General features: G+C 38.9%; 1 protein-coding gene across 4 annotated transcripts; it reads left to right on the forward strand.

Annotated features, from left to right (window-relative positions):
• The first annotated feature begins 1,077 nt into the window (after window positions 1-1,077).
• zgc:162780 (uncharacterized protein LOC555377 homolog) lies at window positions 1,078-9,037 on the forward strand. 4 transcript variants are annotated; one of them, XM_046055052.1, is made up of 7 exons: window positions 1,078-1,129; window positions 3,265-3,405; window positions 3,536-3,696; window positions 4,599-4,815; window positions 7,549-7,652; window positions 7,965-8,102; window positions 8,350-9,037. In XM_046055052.1, the coding sequence occupies exons 2-7, from the start codon at window positions 3,295-3,297 to the stop codon at window positions 8,444-8,446; spliced, it is 828 nt and encodes a 275-aa protein (XP_045911008.1). In that variant the 5' UTR covers window positions 1,078-1,129; window positions 3,265-3,294; the 3' UTR covers window positions 8,447-9,037. The 4 variants fall into 4 exon arrangements, with proteins under 4 accessions (XP_045911008.1, XP_045911009.1, XP_045911010.1 ...); XM_046055053.1 differs by having other exon boundaries at window positions 1,083-1,167; XM_046055054.1 differs by having other exon boundaries at window positions 1,099-1,129; window positions 3,270-3,405.
• The last annotated feature ends 2,888 nt before the right edge of the window (window positions 9,038-11,925 follow it).

The raw sequence follows: 11,925 nt of genomic DNA on the forward strand, positions 1-11,925 counted from the left end.
TTCAGTAAGTAGACGGCAGCTAGGCACTGCTGAGTTTGGTTTGCACTTGCTTTCACAATATTCTCTTCCGTTGCAAAATGTCTGCATAACAAAAACCCGGAGTAAATATCTGCGATGTTCTTTCTCTGCAAATAGTTGTATTATTTTTCTATATTCTTTTTATTATTCTTATATAACTTGCATTGTTTATTCCATATCTCTCTATATATAGATTTATTTATGTCAGCTGTATGTTTGTCTAAGTGTAGCACCTTATCACCAAAGCAAATTCCTCATGTGTAAAACACTACTTGGCAATAAAGCTCCTTCTGATTCTGATTCTTTGTGCAATGTAAATTAAGCTTAAGTAACTAATGTGAATGGTTTTTTAGTAAGAAATTGAAGGTAAGCAAATCTGTCCTGTAAAAATGTACTGTAGTTATATTTTCAATAACAATAATGAGAAATAAAATTATTTTTACATAATTCAGACGTTTTTGCCACCTACCTAATCTGTTTTGGCCTATTTGGAAAAAAATTACACTTAATTTATAGGGGTTTTGCATCCCTAGGAGTTGTAGTGTTAAAATAAAACAGCATGACTCTGACCTCTGATTATTAGCATTATTAGTTCGTACTGGTGTCTTATCAGGTGTAAGATCACCATTAAATGTGTAAAAAATTAATTATCAACAGATGTCCTCTACAAAGGGTGACTGCCACTTAATTACTACCTAGTACCTGAAGTTAGTGCATGAAGGGTTTGTTGACAAATGAAAAGTTGGATAAATTAGCAATAAAACACACCTTGTTCAATCCAATAAACTCGACGGTTTTGCAGTTACAGTCTTATTTGGTATGGTGTGACTAGTAGCTCATGGTAGCTAATGTTAGCAAGCTTTAGATAGATGTGTGAGTGACACTATTGGGTAATTTTGCCGACTTTAAGACTCTTCTCTACGTGTTCACATGGGTTCAAACTAATAGACGAGGATCCCGTGGTCCCCGAATAGCACCTTGGATGGAGGATCCCGTGGACCCCCGCAATTTTCATTGGCTCTTAGAGATGTCAATTCTGATCACGCGGAAGCTTTTGCGTTGGCTTTGAAGTGTTGAAGAAGACAGTTCTGCAGCAATACGCACCTTTGAAGTAAGAACATTATACGTTCCTGAGAATTGCATGCATCTGTGAGTCATAATAATGTTGTGCAAACTTCTGTAACAATATTCTATAACATTTGGTTCTGTTTGCATTGGAAAATGTTCTTGTGGGTAGCCTTGCGGTTCATATGCATAAACGTTATGTTAACTTGGTGGAAGCTCCCTCTAATTTAACTAAAGCCGTCATTTTGTTACAAACCCAGGCTTATTTCTTTACGCTTTTGTTTAAGGTCTTAGTTTGCTTTTTGCGTTTTAGTGGACAGAAACCCTTCCTTTCTTAACAAGGCTTTTATTGTGAAACTTTTGCAGGAACGTGTTGTGAAAAACTCATCTAACTTGCATGGTTCCCATACGGTACCTGATATGTACCTACTGCCATCTTGTGGCTTTTTACGTTACTACAAAATACAGTTTGTGCTGAGATATTAAGGGACATATATCCATATTTTAGGTGACTAAAATACGTTTTACTCCTGAACCTGTCAACAGCAACAGCAGCACAGTGCTTCGCTTCCGTGCAACTCTCTGCCTCTCCAAACTGAGGACGCGCGACTGCCAGCTACTGCAGGAAATACACTGAATGTGGATAAAAAAAGCAAATACAAACGCACTTAAAAAATCCCGAACTATTCCTTTAAGACCGTTTACTATTAATAAAAGTAATAATCGAGGGAATAATGGTGGTGTTGGTGAGTTTACTAATTGCACTTGAGAGCCAGATGTTGAGGAGAATATCATTCACTCACATCCATTAGACAGTATTTCAATGTCAACAGTGCAAAATGAAAGTTCATATGGACCTTCCTTACAAGGTCAAATAGTTAATGTAGCCAACAAAATCACAGTGGAGACATAAAGACACCTTAATAAAGACAATTTATTTGTTTCCACTTAGTAGTCTAAATGTTGAAGACAGAGTGGCATGACTTCATATCCTTTACTGTATTTTGCTTGTCTTAAGTATGCTTCAATTTGCAGTGAAACTTCAACCTCTCAAAAGCGTTTCTCAACAGAACAGCCGATCCCTTGTAGCCTTAAATGCACACTGAGAGGTTACATAACTGGGAAGAATAAAGTCTTTTGAAATATAACATGCCCACTGTTAGTGCACAAAAGGGTTGCTTAGTTGCTTTGGTTTAAATGAAAAGGCAAGTATTTTTTAGCCAAGCCCATTTACTTGTTATAACTGCTTCAGACGGCAGCCTGGCACTGCTGAGTTTGGATTGCACTTGCTTTGTGCAATGTAAATTAAGCTTAAGTAACTAATGTGAATAGTTTTTATAAAGAAATTGAAGGCAGACAAGTCTATACTGTAAAAATATCGAAATGTATGTAGAAATAGAACGAGCATGTGAATGGGTATTTATAGCAATATTTTTTCATATTGCAGAATTTTCTAGCACCTACCTAATCTGTTTTGGCCAATTTGGAAAAAACTTGACACTTAGTAGTCTAAATATTGAAGACAGAGGACTTGGGATTACAATTGTATGGCGACTTAATCCAAGAAATAGACTAAAGTCCATTACGCTTGCCACCACACCAGGGCAACACATTTATACAATGGCAATGAGTAACAAACAGCCAATGGTTTACAGAGTACCATGCGATTTATAAAATACAAGAAATAAGCCAATAGGTTTGGACAGCGGAGTGCTGTACATGTGATGGTAATACCACACGTGTACACATACCATTCGTATCTGACCCACATCATCTTCAGGGGATTCAATTGGTTCTGACAGAAACACTAACCATCAAATGACCCGTACGCTGGTCCTTACTCACACAGACCTTTGAGCTGGACATTGATTTCCATTTTGACCCAATTGGCATAAATGCGTTCAAAACATAGCAATAATTATGTGCAGCATAAACAGATGGCACATCATATAAAGACAAATAGTTTTGGAGCTGTCCCTTTAAAGGCCTCATTGTCAAACATAGCACGTACCAGTGGAAGTAGTGGGACCTCCCAGTTCCCAGGCACCCCACTGTGTGTGTGTGACTGCTTGCAGAAAGGAATGCACAGTCTTTTGAATGTGGATGTTAGCTTCTCTCTTCTATAAAAAAAACACAAGATAAGATAGATTGCTTTCATATCTTTTTTTGAACTCATGCTAGATCAGCTGTTCACAGAAGCGTCAACTAGCTATGGCTTACCGTCTGTTTGAAGGCAAGAAACACGTTTCTTCCTACTGGAAGTATAGGATCTCTCCACCAGACCATCTGATACAACAGGTGATTGACTTCCTGGAAAAACAGGTGAGTACAAGTGGATAAATGGTGGTGGCATCTGTGTACACTAACTCATTAAAAAGGAACGTATTGTCATTGGGTAATGGCAAAGCTAACTTTACAGCAATGTCATATAACATGTTAAATGTTTTGTCAGAAAGGTCGTCCCTTTGAGCTGGCTGTGGATGTGGGATGCGGCTCAGGACAGGGGACAGTGCTGCTTGCCAAACACTTTGCTTCTGTGGTAGGGACTGACGTTAGTCCTGCCCAGCTGGAAGTGGCTGTGCAGCAGGCCAACAAGCCGAACATTACCTATAGGTAAGCATGGACCAACCAAGAGTCACAATCATCTTTTCATTTTCAACATCCTTTTAAACCTAAGGTCTATAAACAAAGATTTTACATAAGATACAGTGAGACGTTCTGATAACATGCTTTACAGTTGTCTCATTTCTGGAAATCTGGAAGGCTACTTTATTAAATCTCGGCAAAGCAGAAACAGTGTGAATGTCAAACATGCCTATTCATTTTTTATGGGCGAGCTGGAGATCCGGCCGTGTGGTGCGTGATGGTGAGTTGACTGACCGTTTGCCGTATCTGAATTTGCATAAACACGACTCCCTGTCAACTTTATGGAAATTAGTTTGTCCAGTGCAAATCATCAGGCTTATGAAACTCAGATCAAACTTTCAAATTAGGCAGTGCTGATAAAATATGAATCAATGTTATGTTACTGTCTGTTTCTCAATTGTTTTCAGAAACTTATTTTAGTGCACTGCTCTGACATGAGAAAGTATCTGACCTGGCCACCATCTACAAGAAAGCACCGGTCAACTCGCAGTTTTGTCACCCGCTAGCTGGAGCGTTCGTTGGTTTGGCGTGGTGTGTCTCCAGCTTTAGACTGGGCCCAGAACTTTATTGCGGCGCCCTGACACACGTTATGCAAATAGACGTATTTGACGTATAATTGAATCATACCAGCCCTACTGAGCACTAGGCTGAATTTTACACAGCACGTTTAAGAAGTGTGTAGATAATTCAAGAGCTAGTACCTGAAAACCTCCTAAACTTTATACTATCAGCAGCTGTGTTCTGGATCAACATCATGCCTGTGTATGCTCATGTCTGAACTGAAAAAAGCTAGGTGGTCCACATTTCTGCTCCCCTGTTCTTTAGCAGTAGTCAGTTTGATTTTGGTGTTGTTACTGTTCCATCTTTAGACAGTGTGTGGCCGAGGAGCTGCCTTTTGCTGACAGCTCCGTGGACCTAATGACAGCCATGTCTGCCTTCCACTGGTTCGACCGACCACGCTTTCTCCAGGAGGCCCACAGAGTCCTGAAACCTCATGGCTGCTTGGCTCTGCTCAACTACACCATTGACATGGAGCTCAGCTACCCTGACTGCTGCTCGCATGCACTCAACCAAGTCTGCAAAGAGGTGAATATTTACCAGACAAAAGTTATTGTGAATGTGCACTGATACAAGGTACAAGGTTGTTTATTACACATTATACAGCACGACGCTGCATAACAAAACTAAATTTGTAGTTCCTTTGTGCTACACATAAGTATTAAAATATGGAAACTAAAATAAAACAATACAGTTATTTATATACATATATACAAACACGAATACACCCAAACATTCCACAGTGCATTTTTTGAATTTGCATCTGGGTTGAATATGAACAGCAGCAACCAGATGATAATATGAAAGTTTCATCTTCACAATTACCAGTGTGATACACCCTTAGCCACATGTACAGACTGTTTGCCTGTGAAAATAGTTCTGTTTAGTTCCATGAGCTGATGGATGATTGATTGCCGACAATCTTTGACCACGTAGCCCTCCACCATTGTAATGTTGTGATTTAAAAAGGTGCATTCATGATGACTTGAGAGATTACACTGCCAACATTGTTTCTAAAGTGATGAACACATGCTTCAGAGACCAATTGATAGTCAGTCCAACTGTTTTAAGTTTTAAGTTTTAACTTGTGAATTAAAAGAAAGATCTCCTTAATTTACACAGCAGGGACACATATTTTAGAGGTGGTGTCACCTAGAAATAAATTCTTGACAATTAATAATGGGACATCTCCTGTAAGACCTAAATTTAAATGAACCAACTTTTAAAATAAAAAATTCTATGAACGTAGAAACTAATCCAAGTCTTGATTTTAAACTCAGTTGTCAGCTTTATGGTGAGTTTCCCTTGTTTTTGTTATTGTAATAAAGAAAGGGGAAAAAAAACATTGCACAGTAGATGTTTGTAGATAAAGCACAGGTGTTACTAATAATTATGTCACTGTTCTATTCAAGTGTCAGTAAGTCATGACAGTGTGACAGTAAGCCAGCATGCATAGTACCAGGACGCTGAAACTGAAGCAGCAAAATAAAATACAGCCATCATTAATTATATATTTACACTTATGAGACTGTGACATGTCTCCTGTGAAGAGGGCCTACTAACTTTCATGTTATCATCTGGTTGCTGCTGTTTACATTCACCCCAGGTGCAAATTCAAAAAATGCACTGTGGAATGTTTGGGGTGTATACATATGGGGGTGTACATATATAAATAACTGTATATACTGTTTTATTTTATTTTATATGTTACCATATTTTAATATAGGCCTACACTTAATATGTTGTGTGTGTGTAGCATGAAGGAACTACAAAATTCATTTCGTTATGCAGCCTTGTGCTGTATAATGACTAATAAACTACCTTGTACGACTGAGATGCATTTTCATAGTAAATTAGTTACTATCTACTGAGCTAAAAACTGCAGTAACCTTGTTATAAAAGCTGAACACACAAATAAAATTGATTTAAAACAAACAAAAAACTGAATCACAAACAATAACGGTCCCTCTTCAACATTAGACAAGCGCTTCTGAGACAAATACATGTTTACACATGTATTTTGTACTTTGCCTCTGCTGGGGTTTTGTACAACAGTATCAACATCGCCATCTGCCTCATCTACCTGGGAGAAACCTTTTTCAGTTCAGCTGCTGTAAGGCACATACAGGTGCATCTCATAAAATTAGAATTTTGTGGAAAAGTTCATTTATTTCTATAATCTAAAATGATTAAAAAGTGAAATTTTCATGTATTCTATGTCAATTACACAGAAAGTGAAATATTTTAGTTTTTTGTTTTAATCTTGATGACTACAGCTTACAGCTCATGGAAATCAAAAATCTCAATCTCAAAATATTGGAATTTTAGAATAAAGAATGTATAATACAGAACTGTCGACCGGAGAAGAGCATCTCCTTGTCTGGTTTAGTACACACGACAACAATCATGGAGAAAACGTCTGACTTGGCAGTTATCCAGAATACACTCATCGACACCCTCCACAGGGCGGGTAAGCCACAGAAGGTGATTGCTGAAAGGGCTGGCTGCTGGATCAAAGCATATTCATGGAAAGTTGACTGGAAGGTTAAAGTTGGGGAGGAAAAGGTGCCCAAGCAACAGGGATGGCTGCAGCATTGAGAGGATTGTCAAACAAAGCCGATTCAAGAATTTTGGGGAGCTTCACATGGAGTGGACTGAGGCTGGAGTCTGTGCATCAAGAGCCACCAGCTACAGACGTGTCCAGGAAATGAGCTACAAGTGTCGCATTGCTAGTGTCAAGCCCCTCCTGAACCAGAGACAACGGCAGAAACGTCTTACCTGGGCTAAGGAGTAACAGAACTGGGCGTTGCTCGGTCCAATCTCATGTTTCCTGACGGCTTTTTTAAAAGTTATGTCATGCATTCCACAGACTCTTTTAAATGTCTTTCGAAACATTTCAAAGGAAAAGCTCTCAATTCATTGAAATAAAGCAATGCTGCAAAAAACTTTCTTGCGCTTTTATTTTGTAGGCACAATCACTTAAGAAGAAGTGATTATGTGAGTAGGTATTATTGTATTTCAGCACCAGCTGCTATCAAAGTATGTATGTATGTAGGCATGTATATAGGTAGGTAAGTATGTATGTAGTCATTTGGACCGCAGGCCGCCTCTTGTTGACCTCTGCTGTAGGTGAAACCAATGTAAGACGATTTTGAACAAGAGGCGCAAGGAGGCATCACATCGGCCCCTATGAACAGGCACTGCACTTGTCATTAAAATGATGAAAACAAACAATCTCTCTCTATCTCTTGGTTTTATCAGTTTTATGCAGCCTTGCAACATTACCGCAGTCCTCACCTTGGCCCCAGCTCTATTGAGTTATACCGGGAGGCCTATGAATCCATCCCTTACCCTGACAAGGAGTGGTGAGTGACAGCAATGCTTTATTTGGTCAGTAATCATTTTTAGATTCATGGGTCACAGATCTGAAGATTTTCATTACCTGCTGCTATCAGCCATCACCCATTTTTAGATGCTAGTCTTTTTATTTCTCCAGATAAAAGGAATTTTGTTACTGCGGTTTGTAATTGCTTAACACTGTCATATCAAGGAAGCATACAGTATTCTCCACAAACTAAAGAATAAGAAGTATTTGTTCTGGAAAAATTTGTATGATTTGATGTGTAGTCACATGTACAATACATAGTGAAAGTGTGTGTGTGTTTTTTATATTGCAGGCAGGAGTGTGTGTGGGTGAAAATGCCCATGCCTCTGTCCAGCTACATGGGCTTGGTGGAGTCTTTTTCGAGCTATCAGGCTCTGCTGAGAGATGACCCGCAGAAAGCCACCAGCCTCTCCCAGGACATCTCTCAAAGGTCAATGTCTAATGGTAGCATACATAGTGTGAAGTATGCATATCACACACACTTATCGATACGCTACGATATCTTGTAAAATTAATATAAACAGTGCACAGTTTTGATTGGATTATTAAATGTTTCCTAACATTCAGTGTATTATGTGTTACGACCAATATGCAAATTAACCTGGTAAACGTAAGTTTATTGGTTGCTTTTGATGTGCTGGAGCTAAGCATACTGTCTCCTGTGTTCCTCTCCCCAGGTTGATGTCCATAATGAAGGTGACCTCTTTGGAGACAGAGGTGGTGGTGGCTGTTAAATATTATTACCTTCTGGCCTGCAAACCTCAGGAAACCTGACTCCTGCCAGCACTAACAGTTTCAACCAAGCCGTGAATGTGCAAGCCCCCCAGTATTTGATCAACTTTTCTCTGAGAATGTTTTCTCTCTCTCTCAGGACAAGTTCGTGTGTTGGGTGTTTGTTACATAAGCTTGAGCTCTCTGCTTTGCCTACAAATGCCACTTATTTGAAAGGAATAGTTTTACACTTTAGGGAACGTGTTTATTCACTGTCTTGCTGAGAGTTAGATGAGAAGTTAGAAACCACTCTCCATCTATTAATCAATCAAAAAATCATATAAAATAATACTGTATAATATAATATAAGCCTACCAGCTCCTCCAAAGCTCGCTGATTAAAACATTAAGCCTATATCTTTTATCTAATTAATCTATACAAAATTATGAACAAAATTATAAACACACATTTTGGAGAGGCCTTTTATTGTGCACACCTGTGCAATACCCATGCTGTCTGATCAACATCTTGATATGCAACACCTGTGATGTCGATGGATTATCTCGGCAAAGGAGAGAAAGTCAGCTCATGATGAATGGGGGCAAAAAGAAAAGTGTTGAGTTTATAATTTTGTTCAGTGTATGTAATATTATACATTCACGTAAACACACAGACATGTATATATACCTATCAAACTATTGCTTTAAAGTTACAGCAAATACTGTTTGTTTAAAAAAACATGCACAAATATAATGTATATTTACTCTTCAATATCTGCATCTATCTTTCCTGTGCCTGCCTCTGTGCTGATACTGTGCTTGTATGTTTGCATCATATTAGTGATTTGTACACAGAAAATATGTGTGCCTACATGTAGTATACATATAGTAGCTACACTTAAATGTTGTAAATGACTTCCCCACTGTGAACAAGTTTAGTGTGTGGAGAAGTCTGTCTTACAAAATACCACTAGAGGGAGGCATTTGATAAAAAGTTTATTATTGGCACTTCATGTGGTATATTTTATGGGTGGAGTGGTGGAGGAAGTAAACAGATCCTTTTCTTAAGTAAAAGTACTAATACCACTCATCGGTATTAGCATAAGCTTTTTGTATGCTTTGTTTGCAAAGGTAACTAGTTACTAAAGCTGTTAAATAACTGTAAAAAGTACAGTATTTCCCTCTGAAATGTAGTGGAGTAGAAGTAGAAAGTGGCAAAATGACTCTGCAGTACAGTTACCTCACATGTGTACTTAATTACAGTACCACTTGGGGCTTTCACATCAACATATTCATGTATCACACACACAAAGATATTGTATATAACAATCATGCCATGCTGTGTGTATTTTTTCTAAACAATACTGCCACTTTCTTGAATTATCCTGTGGAGTATTTGAGTGACGAGAGGCAAGAGTGCACTGTGTTGGTGTCAGAGCTGAGGCAAACTCTGCTGCTTTCTGCTGCAGAGAAAAGTCAGGCATGAGGAATGAGACTTGTCATCACTCTGAGACATCTTCAAACTTTCTTGTCAGGCTTGAATGTCTCATCAGAAGCAGGGCTCCTTCACAGTCAGCCTTGAATGTTATTTCTTCAGGCTGTCCTTCTGATTCCTACGATTCTTGTCATCTTCACTCGCTTGACAGGCAATTCTAAGGCTACATTTACACAGAAAGGGTCGGACTGTTAGCCCGTATCGATTTATCTTATCTGCTGTTTACACCTACTCTTAAATGTGAATCATATTCAATTATTGTGGTTTATAAAAGTGGTCTGCATGTGCAGGTGAATGAGTACAGTATTTCCCTCTGAAATTATAACATTACAGACAACTTTTTAGTCAGAGGATCACTGAATAAGTAAATGTGGCTGCTCTCAGTAACCACATTTAGTCTGAATTTAGGTTTGGATTTATACTTTTCTTCATCACTTTTTTTATGTTCTCACAGATTTCACACCTTTGTCCACATGGCCTTAGACGACTCTACAGCTTATCTGTGACAGCTATTGTCTTCTCATCTGACACTTTAGCACAGGAGCACCAGAATACTCCTATTGTAAGATATCTTCTTCTGCACAAATACGTCATTTATTGTAAGTGGTGATTCCTGTAATTCTTCATCCTCATTAGTCGTGCGTGTGATGCTTGCCATGGCCACGTCAGTGTAATGGCATCCCCCCTCTGTTTTCACACCCGTGTGGAAATGCTCTTGTCAACCTTTTTCCACCACTGGAAGATCTGCTGTGACAGAATTCTGCACTTTTATTCTTCATCTTTCTCACAAACAGAACCATGCAAGATGACTTTATCTGTGAGGTCCGGCCTCTTTTTTGGCTTCTGAATCTCAGTCCGTGTTGGGGACATTTGTTACAAACACACATTTTAGTGTTGGCAGTGCGGAAGTGTTCCGCCTTCAGTCGTTTTAGTGCTATTGATAGCTGCAGGCATGACTTGAGTCTATGACCTGAATCTGACTGATGCAGGTGTTCTGAGTGGGCATGTTTGCAAGGCAAATCTGAGCCTTTTATCTGTTGAGCTGTATGATTCATTCATATCTCCAACAAACTGTGTGCTATTATCTGGAAGATCATTGATGGGAAACATTACTCAGCACACGTTCTGCTTCAAGTCATTTGTGACCTGTTTTTGAAATGTCTTTTCATGATGGGATGCTCCCTTTTAAAATACAGTGGATCAGTCTGTCTCAGACTTCACTTTTATACACTGACGCGCGCGCACACACACGCACGCACGCGCACACACACGCATGCATGCAATGCAGTGTTATAAAACAGGAGTCACATACAACCCCAACGTCCGCCACAAAGGATTATCAACCAAGCACTCATATTTGAATATACAAATATGAGTTAAAACTCATTTGCATACTCATTTGTATTAGGCACAAGAAATGTCTTTCCTCCTCCTCCCACATTCAAATTGTGTCTGTCAGAGAGAGAGTGAGAGAGACTTTAAATAATGTTTCTCTGTGACAGAAGCAAATAGCCTTCAATGATGCCAGGCTGAGATAGTAAGGTGTTTGCTCGGTACATTCAGAGCATACATTCAGAGCGAGTTGGACTGACTTCAAACCAAACGAACTGTCAAACAGTGAGCATGTCGGGTGTGTCTGCTTTTCAATCCCTTCATTGAAAGTGCTCACTGCATCTGTGCTAAAACTAAAAGCCCAACTTGACTACTGTGGACATTGAAACATGAAAGAAACATTCCGAATAAACTTTATTTAAACGTAATGATATGGCACGAAGTGAATAATACTCATGTCACTCAACTTTTGCATCAACAAAGCGGATATTCTAATAAATTTCAATAAAAATGCTTTCCCTGGTTCATTGTGGACTGTACTTTCATAACAAGTGTAACAAGAAGCAAAAAGACATTCCTCCCGGGATTCAATACATGAGTCACCTGATGATATAAGCTTTTCATAGCTACAAGCCTGTGACTCTTGGTAGTTGCATACATTTCACATTACATTGCATTTCCACATGCTTGAGGACAGTACAACAAAGTGTTGCCAA

Source organism: Micropterus dolomieu, linkage group LG07 (assembly GCF_021292245.1).
Source record: "Micropterus dolomieu isolate WLL.071019.BEF.003 ecotype Adirondacks linkage group LG07, ASM2129224v1, whole genome shotgun sequence".
Lineage (NCBI taxonomy): Eukaryota > Metazoa > Chordata > Actinopteri > Centrarchiformes > Centrarchidae > Micropterus > Micropterus dolomieu.

Coding starts and splice junctions, on each gene's coding strand:
- zgc:162780 (XM_046055051.1), top strand. Junction 3,406..3,535: donor TTGACTTCCTGGAAAAACAG/GTGAGTACAAGT, acceptor ATGTTTTGTCAG/AAAGGTCGTCCCTTTGAGCT. Junction 7,653..7,964: donor CCTTACCCTGACAAGGAGTG/GTGAGTGACAGC, acceptor TTTATATTGCAG/GCAGGAGTGTGTGTGGGTGA.